Below are 21,333 nucleotides of genomic sequence, written 5' to 3' on the forward strand. Positions count from 1 at the left end.
TTCAAATCCTGTGTGCCGGTGTGCTTTTTCGTATTCACTTTTTGAGTAACAGTCATGTTCTTTCCCTCAATACTCAATTTTTTATTTGTGTTAATGTTTTCTTTCTTTAGAATGTTGAACATATTCCTTTCCTCCTCTCTTGTCTTGGTAGGAACATATATCAGAATACCTCTCAATCATCCTGGATATCTGTTGACGTCAATGTCATATCAACCAGGCTCATTATACTTTAAACCTAAACCTCTAAATGGCTGTTCAGTCCTTATCAGGAAGGAAAGACATTCGAAACCAGTAGGATTTGGACACTTGGTTTTGTTGTTTATCTGTTTTACATGTTTATAATGCTGTTTGGAAGGTATTTGAGGAATCGCCCATCATATAATTCATAAATATAAACAACATTTTTATCACATGCATAGTATGGTCTTAGCAAATTTAAATGAAACAGCAAATGTCTCAATATTGAACCCAAAGGAAGATACTGTCCATCCCTGATAAATCTCCCAGATGCCTTTCTTCAGTGTGCAAGTGATCGAAGAGCCTGTAAAGGGAATTATAATGAAGGGTTATGTGGCAAGTTGAGTTATTGTGATACATTACTAGAAAATGCAGTACAAATGTTGCTGAACACCCATTTAGCTCATAATAAAGTACCAAAATCTATAAAAACAGCACTGTATATGTCATTAAAGGGATACTGTCATGAGAAAAAATATTTTTTCCAAAATGAATCAGTTAATAGTGCTGCTCCAGCAGAATTCTGCACTGAAATCCATTTCTCAAAAGAACAAACAGATTTTTTTATATTCAATTTTGAACTGTGACATGGGGCTAGACATATTGTCGATTTCCCAGCTGCCCCAAGTCATGTGACTTGTGCTCTGATAAACTTCAATCACTTTTTACTGCTGTACTGCAAGTTGGAGTGATATCACCTCCCTCCCTTCCCCCCCCCCAGCAGCCAAACAAAAGAACAATGGGAAGGTAACCAGATAACAGCTTCCTAACACAAGATAACAGCTGCCTGGTAGATCTAAGAACAACACTTGTCCCACTGAGACACATTCAGTTACATTGAGAAGGAAAAACAGCAGCCTGCCAGAAAGCATTTCTCTCCTAAAGTGCAGACACAAGTCACATGACCAGGGGCAGCTGGGAAATTGACAAAATGTCTAGCCCCATGTCAGAATTCAAAATTGAATATAAAAAAATCTGTTTGTTCTTTTGAGAAATGGATTTCAGTGCAGAATTCTGCTGGAGCAGCACTATTAACTGATTAATTTTGAAAAAAGTTTTTTTCCCATGACAGTATCCCTTTAAGGTTCTAATTGCCACCCATGACTTTGAGTCTCCTTGCATAGACAACTTCACAGTTTGGAACTAACTGCTATGTTTAGGAATTGTTTATTGGCAGTGTAATATTTTACTACTGCACATGATAGAATATTATATTAGTTAGACTATATCTAACGAACATATCTAAAGTGCTTCTGCACTTTGGAGTAAGAAAGGCGTAAGTTTTAGGGATCTAGAATTCCACAAAATGTCTGGGTTAAAGAGCAGCTTGCCAGTTGAAAATGCTAAAAGTTTAATACAAGTAGAGAACTGTGGAATTCTCCTCTATTGAATTCTCCTTTCCTCCTAAACTAAAATCACCATAAAAGACATCTTTACCATTTAAGAGGCAAATCATTTTGTGTATACATTTGTGTTTTGTTGTTCATGTTGTTGAACATTTAGGATTTTAACCTAGTTTCTGTCCATTTTTGTATCTATTTGCCCTTATTAATATTTCTTACCCCTTCCTGGGCATCTAGTTCTTGCTCTGTTGGGTCAACTGCAGTGAATTCCAATAGTTCCCTAGATTCCTGCATGAGTGAAATCTTGTAAAAAAAAAAAAAAAAAAGACCAGATGTTAATACATTAAAAATTAAATAATTTTTCTTTGCTTGAGGTGAGAATGCAATATATTGTGTTTCTTGTTGTATTTAAAGGAAAATGTATTTCATATAAAAAGAGAACACATGCTGCATAACATTTTTAATTTAAATTTTTTGTACCCTGGATAACATAAATAATTTTAAAATCTAGTAATTCCCTTTTAAGCAACTGTCTTATGAGAGAGATCATGACTGCAATACCAGGGAGTACTGGAAGTCAGTATCTAAGTTAACTGAAATGTAATGGCATGTGTAAACAATGCACACAACCTGGTAGCATTAAATATATGTTCACTAATGCAATAAATACAAGGCACTATTAAGTTCTCTACACAAGACAATGCAATAGGCAAGTGAAGGGTGACAACATTGGGTCTGCTGCCTCAACAGCAGCCCCGGAAGCACCGCTGTATAACCTTAAGGCAAATCTTTTATGAAGAAGGACTATAGAACAGTTTTGTGCAATGCCAGTCTGCTGCATTGAGTATTCATTTTAAAAGGATTTTAGTCTTATGGGAAAAGAGGGTAATATGTCCCCTTTACAAAACACTAGCAGCTTTAGATGGGGATTTTACTTTCCTCTGCATTAACTAGAAAGATGTAAAAAAAGATTTCAACTTGATGGACCTTATAACTTCAGCTACTAGTAACTATGTGTATATGCCTTTACCTTTTCAAGAAGAGGATCATGACCATCATAGAACTTTCTTAGGTTTTCTATATGCAGCACAGCATCATGGACGGTCAAAAAGAAGATGTCACGTTTGATTGTCTCATCAAAGAAAAGGCATGATTCCATTTTTTGTAAAACACCATCTATTAAAGTTGTTAAATTAAGATTAATTTCACTCTGATTATTTTTTGTTTTTTAAATTATCAAAACATTTACAGGTGCAAAAGTTTCACCCCAACCATACACAACTGATTTTGGTTATAGCTTACTGGACATTCTGAAACGGGCAAAACTATGGACTCCTGGAATATATATATTACCAAAGCACAGCCAGATATCATCTGGGGCCAGCTGGAAAATCTTGTCCTCCTCCAATGTGTCTTCAAAGTTCCTAATGTGATCCAATCAATGGGAGGGGGCAAACAATGTAATCAGCCTAATGTGACTCACTCAAATCTATATATATTAAATCATTTTATAAACGTAATGTGTTTTACAGGCTACAAATTAAATTAATGTTTTAATAGAATAAATCGTACCTTCATATGCTGCAATGTATGGCTCTACATCGATTCTCTTAAATTCTTTAAATATCTGAAAAACAAGTTGCTAGTTTGAGATTTATCATACAGTGTATTTCAGCAAATATTGTGCCAATGGACAGGTTCTCATTACAAGGTAGTAGCATTGTGCTACCTTCAAGACAAAATATTACACCTGACAACTCATGGAACTAACAATTGTGAACAAGTTATGCCGGCAACAATATGGGATTCAGGGAATTCAGCAGTCAGGGAATGGGTGTTCACATATAATTGAATTGCAAACTCAATATGCAAATGAGCACAGTACTTCACTCTTTTAATAATAGGCAAGGTAAATGCATTGGTGCTAATCCCAAGAATATTAAAGTATGTATCTTTTAGCTTTACCGTTGTGATCTAGAGAGTGCAAAAATACAGAAATTCTATTTTCCTTATTTCCTATTATTCCTTATTTACCATTATTATATAGAAAATTCTGCTTAGTAAAATAGAACCTTATACAAGATGGTAACTAAGCTGCATAAATCCACTCTGGTGGCTAAACAAACCTATTGTTTTTAAGTTTCAATGTTTTTAATAGCTTTAAAGAGATACTGACACCAGAAATTTTTTTTTTTTACATATTTCATTATATTGCCTTTGAAAGCTATTTATAACTTTGCCATAAAGTATTTGCACAAAGCTTTTACATTACCTGTCTGATGCCCCATGTTCCTGTATGAGGGGGCTGCAATATTTGAGCAGCAGGAGTCCGTTAGCATTAGAAACTTCAACTGAGATGGGACAGTCAGATTGGCAAAACAGTCAGGTTTAGAAACTTCAACTAATTACTACAAAAACAAACCTCTCCGCAAAAAACATGACCTATAGGTAACTTTTAATATACTTTCATATTTTAAAAAGTAGTTTTTTTAGTGTCAGTATCACTTTAAGTTATGAAAAACTCTGAACTATCCTTTAACCCCAGGTCTCAAACATTGCAGATAACAGATTCAATTGCAAATAGATTACAGGAGTGCAGGTTAGTGAAAAATGTAACTAAAAAAGAAAGTTTAAAATAAAATAAAAAAAATACTAGGAAATGTAAGTTTTAACATACACAACCAGTTCAAAAGGAATGAAACATACCACTTTTAGAGATCTCACAGCAACCACATCAATGAAATGGATTTGCCCAAAATCAAAAATGATGCTGTGAATGGAAACTTTTGGCACATATACTTTTACAGGGAGTTCTGAGTTCCAGTCTACTCGGATTTCTACTTCTTTTGTTTCAACTCCTTCATTATTTTCTTGCTCTGGGTCCTCAGGATCATCATCAGGCTCAAAACCTTCATTATCAGCTCCTGTGCTGCTAATGATGCCATTCTGTAAAGATACATTCTCTTCATTATATTTCCAAGATCAAAGTAACTTTTATGACAGAATTGAAAATATATTGAATACATGTTTTTATTTTTGATTTGATACAAATAAATAAAATCAAAGGTAAGTCGACAGTCTGTGCAAGTGTGAGAACTTTTTCTGGGAAAGTCCTTGTTCTAGTTTCCCTTTGACCACTATGTGGAATTGCCCAAAACTAGCCACAAACCAAATGAACTCTGCAAACTGTGACAACTAAGGTTTTGCAATATTTGTGTCTAAATTTGTCATTCAAATGTTATACTACTTTATGGAGTGCCTCGTTCTGCCTGGAAGTGCAACTGCTCTTGGACAGAAAGGTGGAAAGAAAAGGCTAAAGAACATGAATATACAATATGAGGGATGTTGAATAAATGCATTATAATTCACCTTTGTTGATCTTAGTTGCCCTTTTTTAATAAGCTTTTGTATTTTCCTCAGTGCTTTTGTTCTCTTATTATAAACTTTCACAGCATCAAAACCAACCTGTTAAGAACCAACGATGTAAAGTTATTTTTGGAAACATTTGAAGGAAAATGTAAAAGTTGTGTCAGTACAACATTTTGTACTGCTATTATACTCACAATTGATTTGATGGCATTTTTAAACCCGTCGATATTTCCATAAAACATACCACTTGTATACCGAATTATTTTAACTCCCTCTGGCTCTATGAGCTGTGGATAAAAAAAAATCATTTAAATAAAATTAACTGCTAAGGAGGCATTTCTCTACATTTCCAAATTGCTCTAACTGCTCATAATATCGAAATATACAGGTATATGTTAATGAATGTGAGTATTAATAAAAATCCTCTATAAATATGTGTGCATTTCTTAATACATGCAATTTGCTTAGGAGCTGAAATCTTAATGTGTGGACTCTAGGATGAATTTCTGGGCCAGTTCTAGCATTCAGTGATCCAAAAAAGGCAGCTCAATCTTAAAAAGTCTATGGGAAAATCTGGAAGTGAATTAAATTGCATCTATTCCATTATATGAATCTTTTTTTATTGATTTCTTATAACAAGCTGCATAATGATTCAAAGCTGATCTACTAAACCTGCCAATAATTGGTAAATTGATACATAGTTACATAGTTAAATCGGGTTGAAAAAAGAAAGTCCATCAAGTTCAACCCCTCCAAATGAAAACCCAGCACCCATACACACACCCCTCCCTACTTTCACATAAATTATATATACCCATATCTATACTAACTATAGTAGTATCACAATAGCCTTTGATATTATGTTGGTATGAATTCATCTGTAAACTGATCTTTAACTATTGTAGAAAATAAATATTTTTAAAATAGACACTTACATTTTTGTATTCTTTGACATTTTTGTAGATGTCTGTGCCAGGAACATTGCCAAGAGCACCACATGAAGGACTAGAAAACATAAAGAGAATATTTTTCTTCTTGAACTACTGCCAAGACTAGCACAGGGAGGAAACAGTGATCACTGGAAGAGCTCAAATATGGAGTATAACAGAGTATATTAAAGGAACCTATACATGGAGAATATGTATGAAAGTTGGGTACATGTGGCTTGAACATTTATCTTGAGGGAGAGGGGGTACATTAACAGTGAAATATATACTTATATTTGGCTCATTCTGAAATGATCACAAACAAGAAACCAGATATTAATTATTAAAGCAGATTAGGGTACTTACAACTGCACACGTAAAATAATAGTCACTAATCCAAACAACAAGCCAGCTAGCAGTCCTAAATCAAGTCCCAGAAGGATTGATGCAATGCAGGTAAAAACCCAGATAACCTGCAATGAGAAGTTATTATTTTTTATCATTAATATAATACCAACATATTCTGTAGCATTTAACAAAGATTATGCATAATTTACATCTGTTAATCCTATAATCTTGCTCTGTTTAATCACTAGAGTTTCGGGCACTGGTTTTTAAACTATGAAAGAGTCAATAAATCCTGCCCTTTTACATATTTATGCATGCCATTTGTTTGTGTGTGAGCACAGTTCCTCCTATGAGGCAGAGAGCAGTATTTAATATTCGACTATCCAGTGACACATATTACTAGGAATGCATATGTTTCAAGAAAAGTCTTCATTGATATGAAACAGTGATTTGCATATGAGCTGATTTTATAGAAATCTGCAATGTCCAAAAGTGTAGATTCTCTAATGGATGAGAACATTTTCAGTCTTGCATTTTTACAAAATGTATTTACAAAAATAACATTTTTATTGTATTGTTTACATGCAAAAGCAGAACAATCACTTGATTTTTGGATTTTTTTCTAAGCTAATGTATGAATTACTTACTGAGTCCCATTTGTTTTCTTTCCATAAGCGAGGTACATCAAAAACTTGACAAAACATCCCCTTTAGATTGGCAATAACAATGGCTGCTAGCACTGACTGTAATAAGAAAACGTATGTTACCAGCAAGTCATATGTCTAAGGTAAGACCACAATATTAGCAGGTGACTGTTTCTTAGGGACAGATTAATCAATTTTCAAATTTAGGGGAAAAAACACAATTGCGGAAGAAAAAAGCTCAACAAAACTTTTTAAAAAAGAACTCTGACTGAAAAGTCACAATCACGTTTTTGTCATGCGAAAAGAATTCATATGCAGAAAAAAAAATCCCAATGTTCTGTTTATTTTCAATAAAGGCTGAAAATTCAACTGTTTTGATAAACTGTGAAATAATTAACAAAATAAAGTTTCTTGAAATATTAAGTTGACTCTATAGAAACTCACTTGCTTTTACTGAGTACTGAGTTTTTTCATGCCTGTTGGACTATTCCAGTTTTTGAAAAATAAACTGGAATATATTAAACTATACCTGGAATACATTTCATAATTCATTTGACAAAGCCTTTTAAATATTGCTTGTAAATTATTATGTGAATATCTTGGGGTGGAAGCTGAAATACTGCTCCTCCCCAGAAACCTGTGTCTAATTACTGTATATCTCAAATGTGCAGTGTAAAAACTGATCAAAAGACTGGAAGAAAGGCAATTTCTGAACTGAGGGAGCTATCAAATTTTAACAATGACTTTCTTTGTAACTGGTGAGAAGTTTTCAAGATTACTCAGCAAGTCCAATTGCTTAAAGGGTAAGTCAATCCCAAAATAAAAATTTGCCTAATAAAAGAAAACATTATTCTAAGCAACTTTACAGTATATATTAATTACACATTTTCTATGGTTTTTAAGTTATTTGTATTTGTATATGTATTGCTATTGAAAGCAGTGTTTATACTGTATGTCCCTCTGTATTCTCTGCCTTGATGTCTAAGACGGTTGACACAATGTAAGACAAGGCAGCTGATTAACAGACCTGTCTTTGCCGGGGGAACCAAGACTGTTGCAACAATGTTTAAAAAGTAGTAACTGGGAGTTAAGCCAATGATGCTTTCAATAACAATTGTTTTTACAACGTTAAAAACACTGAACATTTGTAATGAATGTATATTGAAAAGTTGAATAGAATTATGTTTTCTTTTATTAGGGCTCTTACTCATGAGCGTTTTTACCTGCGCTCCCCTGCGTTCCGTTTTTCGGCGTTCAGCCGCAGGGGAGCGCAGGAATAGACGCATTTCATTATTTCAAATGGGGCTGTAGTCACACAGGCGCGTGTAGGCGCCGAACGCAGGTTGAGACGCAACATGCTGCATTTTTCCTGCGTTCGGCGCCTACACGCGCCTGTGTGAGTACAGCCCCATTTGAAATAATGAAATGCGTCTATTCCTGTGCTCCCCTGCGGCTGAACGCCGAAAAACAGAACGCAGGGGAGCGCAGGTAAAAACGCTCATGAATAAGAGCCCTTAGGCAAATTTTAATTTTTTTCTTGCCTTTTAAGACCCATCACAATTACAAATTGTATAATATGGTCGTCTGTTATTTTTACCTGTATCTACTGTAATTTATTTTACAATATGATAGACTTGCTATCATTGTTAAATACATTAAGAACCACACATCTAAGTATACCTTTAACATACCTTTTGCAGGGGTTCAAGCAGTCTGCCAAGTGCCACAATTGCAATTAACACAATGCCGGCTGAGATAATCCCAGCAATCTGCAATAAAAAGAGGTTTGGAACATTAACACAGGAAGCTGGTAATTACTACAAACACGTTCACTCTCTATCCAAAATGTTTTAGATGTGTCCTATAGAACCACAAGATCTGATTACAATTGGATAATTGAGTGCAGTAAGTGAAAATCCCATATACAAGTCTAGTGCTCACCTGTGTTTTGCCTCCAGTGCTTTCCTGGACAGCTGTACGGGATAGGGCAGTGGTGGCACAAAAGCAAGAAAATGCTCCACTAAATAGATTGCTTATTCCAAAGGCAATGAACTCCTAATGAAGTTAAAACATGTCAGACTGACAGACGTGTACACAGGATAAAGGCAGTACTAAAGGCAGTTAATTATTAGATTAAATCTGACATACCTGATTTCCATCAACTTCATAGTTGTGCTTTGTGGCATAAACCTTTCCCACTGACACAGCTACAGCATAGGCAACAATCCCAATGGAAAATGCTGAGCTACCTAATTGTGCGAATAGGCTCACATCTGGTGTCATAGGTGGTATGAATCTGTAATGAAACAGTGGGTGAATTGGTTTGGTTGCAATTCTTAGATTTTAAAGACAGCTGTGACTGGTTTGAACCATATTTTCATACAGAGGGGCATATTTACTTAAAGGAGAATTCAACCTGTGGGGAAAAAAACCCGTACCCCCCACCCCAGGTAGACCCCCCTCCTTCCTCCCCCCCCCCAGACTAACTATGCCTCCCCCGGGGAAATGCCCCATACTCCATACTTACCCCTCGCCACAGATTGTTCCAGCGGAGTTGCACGCATCCATCTTTTGCGTCCTCTGTAAGCTGACTGGGAGATCAGAATTTCTGCGAATGCGCAGTTGGAGCAGTTTGCCATTACACGGAGGTCTAAGTATGTAGTATGGGGCATTTCCCCGGGGTGGTAGTTAACCTGGGGGGAGGAGGGAGGGGGGTCTACCTGGGGTGGGGGGTACATTTTTTTCCCCACAGGTTGAATTCTCCTTTAAGGGTAAAAAAGTGACAATTTCACCAAAAATGAAGATGAAGATGTTAATATAGAAATTAGAAGGTGAAACAAATACACAAAAGATCATCTTACCCACTTGGAATTGTCTTCACAATCCCTGCATTATATTTTTTTTCCAGATTGACACCATATGAAATCCCTGTCGCTATTATGGTCTATTTGAAGAAAAAAACACCAGCACAAAGTAGATAATAGTTATTTCACATTTCTTTATATCAATAGCATTTACAAAGGGAACATGTATGACGAAAATAAACATTGACACTTACCACAATTATTTCAATGGGTATAGGTACCCGAAAGATGCGTTTGTATCGATCATTTATTTCTTTAACCACAACGCAAGCAACAAATGTTAGAAGTCCAGCAATCAGATCAGCGATGTTGGTTTTTGCAATGTTGGTAAAGATATCTATTATTGTCTAGACAATAAAGCATATCTCATATAATTAATAAAAAAGACAACATGTACAGTACATTGTTTTGATTACATGGAAAATTCTTGTCGTTATCAATTTGGGTAAATATTGTAATGATAAAAAATTTATAGAAAGTTTGTTCTACTTACATATATGATAGAGAGTACTCCGTTGTAGTTCTTTGTGGGGACATTGAGCACAAGTTTGATTTGTGAAACAAACACTTGGAAGGCTGCAGCTGTAGTAAACCCTCCAACTAATGGATCTGCCAAATATCGGATAATGAAGCCAATTTGAAATACACCAAGTGCAAGCTGTAAAAAGAAAAATAACAGACCCAGTAACTATCATAAGCAGTGTTATTTCTTAGAATGCATTTTAACAGAGCAGCAAATAAGATGAAATGTCAACTAGTAACTGGTGAAAACCCCAGTTAATATGGTAATATACAATTTCCAGTGAGAACAGTTTCTAAAGATTAATGACAGATTTTGACAATTGTTAATGATATTTAAGCATTGATTAATTTTCTGCAATTTGACAGCATTCTGGCAAAATCCCATAATATCCAGTAAATCAGATGCAGGTTGATTAACCAGTTGGATATCCCACAAGTCAGCCAGAGTGTGGTCATTAAAGGAATTGTACAGTGTAAAAATAAAAACTGGGTAAATAGATAGGCTCTGCAAAATAAAAAATGTTTCTAATATAGTTAGGCAAAAATGTCTGAACACTACTTCCTGCTTTTCAGCTCTCTTGGTTTACACTGACTGGTTACCCTGGCTACCAGGCAGTAACCAATCAGAGACTTGAGGGGGGGGCACATGGGTCATATCTGTTGCTTTTGGATCTGAGCTGAATGCTGAGGATCAATTACAAACTCACTGAACAGAAATGTACCATGTGGCCCCCCTTGAAGTCGCTGACTAACTCAGAGTTATAGAGCTGAAAAGCAGGAAGTTGGATTCTGGCTGTTTTATTAGACATCTGTTCACTCCAGCCTTTTATACATTACATTTTTGGCTAACTAAATATATTAGAAACATTTTTTATTTTGCACAGCCTATTTTTATTTTCACACTGAACTATTCCTTTAAACCCATATGGGAATCAATCTAGTGTTTTTAAATTTTGACAGCAGAATCCTACCGTAGAAGGAAACTTTTTTGTTTTTGTAGATGATAAAGTGTGGTTGGCTCATATTTAATATTATTAAATTCGACATACATTTTGTAAATGCTTAGCATGCAAGTGACAGTTGGAGCAATTTATAACAATTCACAGCCACTAAAGATTTGCTGAGATCAAAAATAATTAGAAGAATATTCAGGGCAAACTGACCATAAATATTCTTTGCTGAAATTCTGTACATAAATATAAAAGCCTAATAATGCCACACAAGATTGAACACATAGCACAAGTCAGTCCTGCCCGGCATACAGGCATTGCAGGATATACTGTATAGTAAACATTGAAATGACGGATACTGAATGATGTTTTCCTGACATATAATATAACAGTTCTAGTGACTTGTCCTATTTTTTTTTATATTGTATACCTGTGTCAACTTCAGAATGTGTTCAACATATAAGGAACATGACAGTTGATACATTGATAAATTGCTATAAGTCGCATCACACTGATTAGTGATAGCTTTCAGCAGCCATATCCTTCAATCTTGTTTCGGTTGTACATTTATTTGCACCAGTTTTAGGTACAGTAGAGGCAATGGCAAAAGCACATGCATTAAAGTTTTATTACCTGTATAATTCCAATCAGAAAGCTGAGTGTCCCAGACACAACAACTCTGGCTGTGTCTCTTGCTACTGTGTCTATTAATGTTTTGTTCAGTCCTGTGGAGTTGGCTAACATTGTAAATTTTTCATCTGGAGCGATTGACAGGACAATTGATCCCACCATCAAACTGACCACTGGGAAAGGTCCTATTAGAAAAAAACACAAGATAAAACTGGAAACTTGAAAGAGCATTTTGAGATTGCCTACTAATGTTTGGTTCATAAAGGATGATGTGACTACCCCACTTCTTGTAGATAAATGTGGTTTACCTTATTAATGCAGCGATTTGCTGCTGCTTTCAAAAACTTACAAACGCTTAAATTAGAGACATGTGAAATCCATTTGCTGAGTAGTTAATCAAAAATTTGTGAACATTCATGTTGCAGACTAAACTAATTATAAAGAAGCAGCATGCAGCATCTTATTTTATTTTTTAATAAATGACCCGTGTAACAGGTGGATATTGTACGGATCCTGTTTAAGTGCCAGCAACTTGTGTATCAAACTGTAGGAATTGGTGTGTAACAGACTAATACTAATGCCAGCAACTAATATATGAAAAAGTATATACTCAGCTACAAGGTTTACTGAGCTGCTACTAGGAAAAAAAAAATCATTTTAAATATTTTATAAAAACGCTACTTAAGAATGGAAAACAAGTGAAAAGGGTATTGCCTTTTAAAGGTGAGGTATGACCACTCTATGGTCAAATATTGTTCCAGGGTAACAGGACACACTGGATACCATTACCAGGGCTTGATAATTGTCTCAAAATATCTCTTTCAATTATGGTTTAGAGCTAAAATTATTATTCTGTACAGGCAGTATATTTAATGGTAGTTAATGCAAAACTAAGAATATCATGGGTTAAAATGCAGCAGAACCTACCAACAGAAATGTGTTTTGATGTTCCCAGGAAAAAATAAGTCAAGATAGGGAAAAAAGAAGAGTAGAGGCCGTATTCAACAGGGACTGCAGCAAGCAATGCATATGCCAAGCCTGGAATTATAAGGGAGGAATTGTTAGGAAATCAGTTCTTTTACATCCTGAATGGAGACACCAAATCCTCAGGAGACTGAAACTGTTGTAGCATAAGTAGCTTACATAGTGCATGCAGCAGGATAAATATTGATTATTTGAATTAGGACATCTCTGACAAACTCTATGGCATATATTTATCAAAGATTGAAGTTAGAGATCACAACAGGCCACTAGTGTGAAATCCTGCCACTCTCCATTCATTTCTTTTTTAAAACAGTATTTATCAATGGGTGAAAATGAAAGTTCACCCTTTGATATATATGCCTTTAAAAAATGCTATCGAAATGTATGGAGAGAGGATTTCACTCTAGTGGACTGTGGTGATCCCTAACTTCACTCTTTGATAAATATACCCCTTTGTCTTTCTAAGATCCAAATATTTTCATTCACACTGCATATTTATGAAACATAACATTGAATTATTTTATGGTGACATACAGGCCCATTTATCAAATTTATTTAATAAATTCCCACTATTCAAGGTTTTAGAAAATACTTGCCTGTATAAATACATTTGCGCTTTATTTGAAATTGAAGTACTACATTTTTGATAAATCTGCCTAGATCAAGTATCAAGGTTTTTTGTTTTTGTTTTAAATGTAATTGAATTTAGATCAGATTTCTGTACCTATTGTGTATCACTTTAATGTCCTACAGTGGCTTGGTCTAAATTCTATTTCTTAAAAACATGAAACTGTTCTGCATAGACATTTTTATATTAAAGAAAATATTCATTATGAGAGGATACAGTACTTGAATCATATTGCTAGTGTTCCATTACCCACTGCTGTGCATTACATCTGCATTGCTGACAAATTAGCCATTATTTGGATCCTCTCACATTTTCATTTGATAAAAGACAGGCCAGAAACTCACCTTGCAAGGTACCGACAAGACCTGTGCTGATTCCAGAGATCAGGTCACTTACAAACCATTCTTTCCATCTGTAGTTGGGTAACCAATTCAGAATAGGGAAAAACTTCTTGGCTACATAGTAAGCCTTTTTTGAGGTACAACTGTGAAACAAAACAGTATCAGTTTACATAAACACACAACAACACACATGAATTGAGCAACAAACTCTGGAAGCAATGTACATAGAGTGTAAACGACTAGTTGTTTTTGGTAGACCAGTGCTATGGCACTAAAGTGTGTAAAATCACAGACTTACTGGTTATTCAAGAACTTATATTCTGGGACTTTATACTGTATGATCTGTACCTTGCAGATGCAGACAGGCACAGGGCAGCCCAGTCCCTCAACTTTCTCCCCTTAACTTAGGAGGTAGGTACACCTATGTACCTGCCCTTCATGAACAAAATGCTGCTGAATTCAGGCAATGCAGTATCCATGAGAGAAGTGTCCTTAAACACAATTATCTATTAATCCGTAGTGTATATGGCAAGTCAAAAAGGCTAAAGAGGAAGGGATCAAACCCAAGAACCAATATGCAAACTCAAAATCCAAAACTAAAGAGAAATTAGAAAATATATTTAAGATATCATATTAAAAAGGCATACAGACCCCCATGGAACCTGACACATTTCATATCCTCTGGTACTTATTCAAAGGCACACTTGTGTGCCCTTCCACCTGCCTTTTGTTAACAAAATGCTGCTGAATGCAGGCAATGCAGTATCCATGGAAGAAGTGTAGGTCCTCGCATGAATACTATAGTGCAAATACCTTTGTCTGTGAGTGCTACTAGCAGGGCAAGGTGTATACTGCAAAAAACATATTTTTTCAATAATTTTTAATAATAAAATATAACTGCATTCAGCACACATTTAGGGGCACATTTACTATGGGTCGAATATCGAGGGTTAATTAACCCTCGATATTCGACCGTCTAACTTAAAATCCTTCGAATATCGAAGTCGAAGGATTTACCGCATTTCCTTCGATCGAACGATTAAATCCTTCGAAACAAACGATTCGAAGGATTTTAATCCATCGATCGAACGAAATTCCTTCAATCAAAAAAACCTAGGAAAGCCTATGGGGACCTTCCCCATAGGCTACCATTGATGCTCAGTAGGTTTTAGGTGGGGAAGTAGGGGGTCGAAGTTTTTTTTAAAGAGACAGTACTTCGACTATCGAATGGTCGAATAGTCGAACGATTTTTAGTTCGAATCGTTCGAGTCGTAGTCGAAGGTCGAAGTAGCCAATTCGATGGTCGAAGTAGCCAAAAAAACACTTCGAAATTCGAAGTATTTTTCATACTATTCCTTCACTCGAGCTAAGTAAATGTGCCCCCTAGTGTCAATCAGCATATCACATGGGGATCCAGAGGCGGATGTACGTTTTAAAGCATTCTCTCATCAACCCCAATAATCATTCTAACATTGTACCACTACATAATAGAAGAACATTTTGCTTTCTAAGGCAACACTTCCAGAGTAATTGTGTGAGATATGCTACAAAAGAACCCATTAGAAGAGCATTGGGCCATCTATTATTCGCCATGAGTGGATGACATAAAAGAGACATATGGAAATAACTATTTTCAATTTTCTAAGAATATCTCATTCGAACTGATTCCAAACTGGTATTAATAACCTGATAATATCCAGGTGTAAGCAAAATGATGACAACATTTACCTGCAATTCTTTTTCACCCTGTCTTGGAGAGTTTTCCGAACAGGCTCTTTTCTTTCAGTTTCTTCCTGGAACGTGGGTTCAGAGTAGACTGATCTGTGTACCAGGTACTGGTTGTAGCCAGGGCTGGGAATATCCATTCTTCCTGTTGCCATCTAAGAGCAAAATTATCAATTTGGGTTATGATTTGTATTCAGTTAGCAGATAACTTGTGCATACTACAATATATATAATTCTAGGTTCTGATTTCAGTATGCTTCATTAAAATGTCTGCAAATCAATGTTAGAATAAAAATATTTTTTGTTATTGGACAAAAGCAGATACGGAATGCAAAATAACAACCTAGTTAGTGAACCTATATGCTTCCTGAAAAACTTACAGTTCCCAGCAACCTTGGCTTTACACACTGCAGATTATATAGACCTTGCTGCCCAACGGAATTACTATTTATAGGAAAACAGAGACTCTGGACACCAGTCTGGGTGAGAATAAACTTGCCATTCACCACACAATTATACTGAAGTAACATTTCTGCTACATTTCCTCTTAGTTGCCAAATATTTAACCCTTATAGGATAAGTTAGAGCTAGTGTAACACTAATGTTATTTAGTTGTTATACTACAAGTACACAAAGCAATATAAATGGCTATAGATTTAAGCCCTTCAAAGACATTAACATAGATATTACAGAGCCACATTTTTTACTGTAGTTTCATATGCATATGGAGGTATATTATTATACTGAATAAAAACAGCAAACAAATAGACATTGCTGCATAGAAAAACATATTTAGTAAGCAGTGTACTGATTTTCAGCAATCACGTACTTTACCTCAGTGCAAAAATCTGCCATAAAAGGAAGCAGCTACTTGAAAATGCTATTTGAAAATAACATCATCCATCCATCGCATTTATTTTACAAAGTGATTCAACTGGAACAAACTTACTCCTTAAATTTTTCCGATTTACTTCAATGGATTATGCGAAGTCTGATGTGATATAATATTATTGCGTCAAATGCTGTGACCTGATGCCATAAAATCAAACACATACCTTGATCATTTCAACATTTGTTTTACTGGCATTCATCATTTTATTAAATATGATAACTAGACCCCATGGTGTTTATCTTTTGACGAGTAAAGGCTGGCACTCAGTGGGGGTCATTTATAAAGTTTGCGCAGTGCATATTTTTTCGCACATGGTTGTATTGCCCATGTTTTTTCCTGAACACTAATATATTGTACTGCTCTGCCCGTCTTTCAGTTTTTTGCTAATTCGCATTGGGAATACATTTTCGGTCCGTTTTCGATTAAATAGGTCTGTATTCAGCCAAATTCAAATCGTACGAATCGAAGGAATATCGCATTCGATCGAATTAGAATCAAAGTTTTTCCCAAAAAAAACTTTAATTTTTCAAAGTCCACCAATTGAGTCCAGATGGGTTCTAGGAGGTCCCCCATAGGCTAAAACAGCAATTCGTCAGATTTTAGATGGCGAATGGTTGAAGTCGAATGTTTCAAGAGACAGTACATGATAAATTTAGATATTCTAATTTTCGAATTGTTTTCAAATTCGAATTGAATTTGGACTATTCCCTAGACAAAGTACACAAAAAATAGCTGGAAATTCCATTTTTTTTTCATTCGAAAATTCACCTCGACTTTTGATAAATCTGCCTCTTAATGTATAGCATTCAACAGTAAGGGGCATATTTATCAAGGGTTGAATATGAAAAACTTCGAAATTGGAATTCAAAAAGACCAACTGAAATTATGTTGAAGGTTTTTTTGCTGAATAGGTCCATTTTCGATCGAATAGGTCTGTATTTGGCCGAATTCGAATCGTACGAATCTAAGTAATAGCGTATTCGATCGAATTTGAATCGAAGTTTCTCCCACAAAAAAAAAAACAATTTTTCAAAGTCCACCAATTGAATCCAAATAGGTTCTAGGAGGTCCCCCATAGGCTAAAACAGAAATTCAGCAGGTTTTAGATGGTGAATGATCGAAGTCAAATTTTTAAAGAGATAGTACATGATTAATTTCTACATTCAAATTATTTTCAAATTCAAATCGAATTCGAGGTACACAAAAATAGCTTGAAATTCGAATTTTTTACATTCGAATATTCACCTCGACCTTTGATAAATTTGCCCCCAAAATCCAGCAACTCTCCCATTATAAAATTCTGTATATAGAACCCTTTCTATTGGTCTGCATTTGTTCATGTATTTTTGCCTTAAAATCAACAGATTTTTTTATTTGTGAATCTTTTATATATAAGAGTAATATGCACATTACAAAGATAAGCAAATAGGGTGAGATTTTTCCCAGAAGAAGACAATCTGGCAAACTGGATACAACAATGCATACAATGAATTTAAAGATCCAAATAGAAATGTCCAGAACATAAACAATAAAAAGGTACACTGTGTAAAACATTGTTGCTTTTGTTTGTTCTATTACGAGGTACAGGTATAGGACCGTTTACCTAGAATGCGCGGGACCTGGGGTTTTCTGGATAATTGATTGTTCCGTAATTTAAATCTTCATGCCTTAAGTCTATTAAAAAAAATCATGTAAACGTTAAATAAACCCAGTTGGCCAGGTACTGTTTTATTATTACACAGAAAAGAGGACTCAGTTTTAAAAATTTTGATTGTTTGTATATAATGGAGTCTATGGGATATGGCCTTTTCATAATTCAGATCTTTCTGGATAACAGGTTTCCGGATAATAGATCCCATACCTGTACTAAGAAGGAGAGGGAAGTAATGGTAAGGGGTAAACATTGAGCTTCAGACTGTTTTTATTTTTTCAGCTTAAAGGATCACTGGAGTTGGCAATTTTTACACACATTCCCAGGGAGCAAAATCACTGTAAAATCAGTACAGTATAACTCTTGAGTTTAGTACTTTACATTGAAATTACCTAGAAAGGTGCATAACTCTAGTCACGTTCAAGCATAATCCTCTGCAAAGTTATCTGCAACCACTTGTTTTATTTTTCTTTTGACCATACAAAAGATGTTATCTGGTGCTAAGTTTAATATAAATAAAAAGTTGTTTGTGGACAACAATCACTGAGTCAGTCGGTCTCCAAGCTCAATGTCTCAACAATGGAAGTCAACTTTAAATTTCTAACTCACATCGCTTCATAATAATGTTTCAGTGGCCTAAAAGCTGCTGAATATATAACTAAACGTTCCCTTGTATAGCTGCATTTACATATAATATTTTGTATATAAATAAGGCAGAAATATTTGCAATTATGGTCCCATAACAGCTTACAGTAGATCTGCTGTGTGGTGTTTGTTTTATACAAGAAATTGTAGTACATCAAAAGGATTTTGTTTGAAAATAAATATATTGACATATATTCCATATATAGTTCCTCTGAACAAAAAAAATGCATTGCTTAAGTAAAGCAACTAAGGCTCTTGTGCAATTCAAAATATGTGCAATACAAATATATATTGGACTTCTGGGGATCTCCTAGAAGTACTGATTTCGAGAAATAGCAGATTTGCAGATGCTACAAATGTGCTTCTATAATAATATGTGCATATATATATATCCTTTTTGTTGGTTTGGTTGCTATTGGTTAAAGCAGCTAAGAAAACGTATGGGGTCATTTACTTATGCCTCTACTGCATGTGCTGGAGACTAAGGGGAGCAAAATCATTCTCAGATTAACTGTGCTTTACACCCCCCCCCCCTCCGGATTTAAAATCTGTCATAATGTGCAGAGTGCAGTGAGGATGGGTGTAAACCTTAATTCGTCTAAAGTAGATGAAAAATTTACAGTGAACATAGAAAAGAATTATTAGAAGTGACAACGTCCAACCTAGCAGTTAGTTCAGTATACTATTCATAATGACAATGTAAGGTGAATGAATCCCCGTGTGATATGTAGGCTTATTTCGATGTGATGACGCAATGTTCATTGTGCTAATTTTGGAAGCAGTCACCATGTTTTTTACCCACAAATCAGTGATTTTTCCTTAAATCCAGCCTAATTGTGGTTGCGTGAGGGCAATACGTTGCGACAATTGCAACTAATGAATCTGAATTTGCGCAGTTGCCATGAAAATTGGCAAAAGCGGCGTCATTTCCAGCACTCACACTCACAATGATGTTTGTACCCAATTCTCCAAGTCTGCTATGTCTATTAATGTAGGTCGTTCTGGAAGTATTTGGGCTATTGCCATGTTCAGAGGTAGTGGTAGCTACAGAGTTCCCCTACATCAATAGGTACACTGCATGCCATTCACAAGATGTGGCAGGACAGTCCTAGTGACCCCATGTGCATCTGTGCAAAAGTTCAAACATATTCACATGCAACTGGCGGCAGCCTGCATATAGTGACTGTGAACAAGCCTTATTTGGTTGTTTTGCTTGTTGTATCTTTTGACAGAATCTTTGTCAAAAAAATACATTTTCTCAGAAATTAAAGACAATGGAGATCTCTTATTTTCTATTGGTGGAGTTCATAGAGTCACATTTACATTATTCTAAAACTCTTAAAAGAAATGGACAGGTTTTTAAAGGAAGTGATCTATATTTCTATGATATACAGGAGTAATATAATACACAAGAGCAGTGAATTTCCTGCATGTTATATCCTTATTAACAGTGCTTAGTGATGTCATCAATTATAATTGGTGCTTATTGATGTGATCCAAATATTAGATATTAGAAGTCACTTCATAGTTCCATGTCCTGTATAAAAGCACTTTTGCCTCATGCTTTTATGCAGCCATGGAACTCCTTGATGAATTATAATATCCTTTTATTTTACAATAGGGGGTACATTATATCCTGTACAAATTATATTAGCAGACCACAATTATATTTTATGATATGCATTACATGTTATTAATTACAAGGTTCTTAAAACCTTTTTTTATGAGTAAATGAAAGCTTATAGGGATGATGCATACTTGAATTTTCTACAAGAACTCCACACCCTCTTGCTTTATGTAAGCATTACTGTAAATAAAGCCAACACATTAGTACATTCCCCAGCACTGCTATCTGACTTCTCTGAATTAGCCATTTGTTTACATGAAAACAACTTCTCAGAATATCAATCTCTACATCATACTAAAAGTTATCTCAAAGGTGAACAACCCCTTTAAGCCAGGGATCCCCAACCTTTTGAACCTGTGAGCAACATTCAGAAGTAAAAGGAGTTGGGGAGCAACACTAGCATGAAACATGTTCCTGGGGTGCCAAATAAGGGCTGTGATTGGCCATTTTTAGCCTCTATGTGAATTGTCAACCTACATTGAGACTCTGCTTGGCAGTACACCTGGTTTTTATACAACCAAAACTTGCCCCCAATCCTGGAATTCAAAAATAGGCTCCTGCTTTGAGGCCACTAGGAGCAACATCCAAGGGGTTGGAGAGCAACATGTTGCTCACGAGCTACTGGTTGGGGATCACTGCTTTAAGCCATACCGGCCAACTGTCCCATTTTTCACAGGACAGTCACGATTGTTACTGATATGTCCCGAGAAAGGAAATCATTGTTTTAATTATTTGCTTAAAACAGACTCTATAGGAGATGGGCTTCCTATAATTAAGAGCATTCTTGATAATGAGCTTTCAGATAAGGGATCCCATACCTGTGATATGCATAGTATATATATATATATATATATATATATATATATATATACACTATATATATATATATATATATATATATATATCTTAAGTTTACGATAATGTTTACATTGGTCAATTATCAACAATAGGTCTTTTGTATTTTTTTTAATGCCTTCCTATTATGCCTTTTTCATGCACTTTAAAAT

The 21,333-nt window shown here is 35.3% G+C and overlaps 1 protein-coding gene across 3 annotated transcripts; it reads right to left on the minus strand.

Moving 5' to 3' along the window:
* Positions 1-105: 105 nt before the first annotated feature.
* Positions 106-15,913, minus strand: slc26a4.3.L (solute carrier family 26 member 4 gene 3 L homeolog). 3 transcript variants are annotated; one of them, NM_001093654.1, is given in 21 exon segments: positions 106-541; positions 1,800-1,883; positions 2,611-2,756; positions 3,153-3,207; positions 4,287-4,526; positions 4,950-5,045; positions 5,144-5,236; positions 5,885-5,954; positions 6,242-6,348; positions 6,871-6,966; positions 8,559-8,636; positions 8,809-8,922; positions 9,016-9,163; positions 9,729-9,811; positions 9,926-10,078; positions 10,225-10,389; positions 11,837-12,018; positions 12,761-12,871; positions 13,790-13,929; positions 15,515-15,666; positions 15,892-15,913. In NM_001093654.1, coding segments are annotated over 20 exon segments (2,337 nt in total). In that variant the 5' UTR covers positions 15,892-15,913; the 3' UTR covers positions 106-517.
* Between the last annotated feature and the right edge of the window lie 5,420 nt (positions 15,914-21,333).

This window comes from Xenopus laevis, chromosome 3L (genome assembly GCF_017654675.1).
Source record: "Xenopus laevis strain J_2021 chromosome 3L, Xenopus_laevis_v10.1, whole genome shotgun sequence".
Taxonomy (NCBI): domain Eukaryota; kingdom Metazoa; phylum Chordata; class Amphibia; order Anura; family Pipidae; genus Xenopus; species Xenopus laevis.

Coding starts and splice junctions, on each gene's coding strand:
- slc26a4.3.L (XM_018251043.2), bottom strand. CDS start 15,666: ATGGCAACAGGAAGAATGGATATTCCCAGCCCTGGCTACAACCAGTAC. Junction 8,637..8,808: donor GCACTGGAGGCAAAACACAG/GTGAGCACTAGA, acceptor TTTTTATTGCAG/ATTGCTGGGATTATCTCAGC. Junction 6,967..8,558: donor TGCTTGAACCCCTGCAAAAG/GTATGTTAAAGG, acceptor TTCTTATTACAG/TCAGTGCTAGCAGCCATTGT.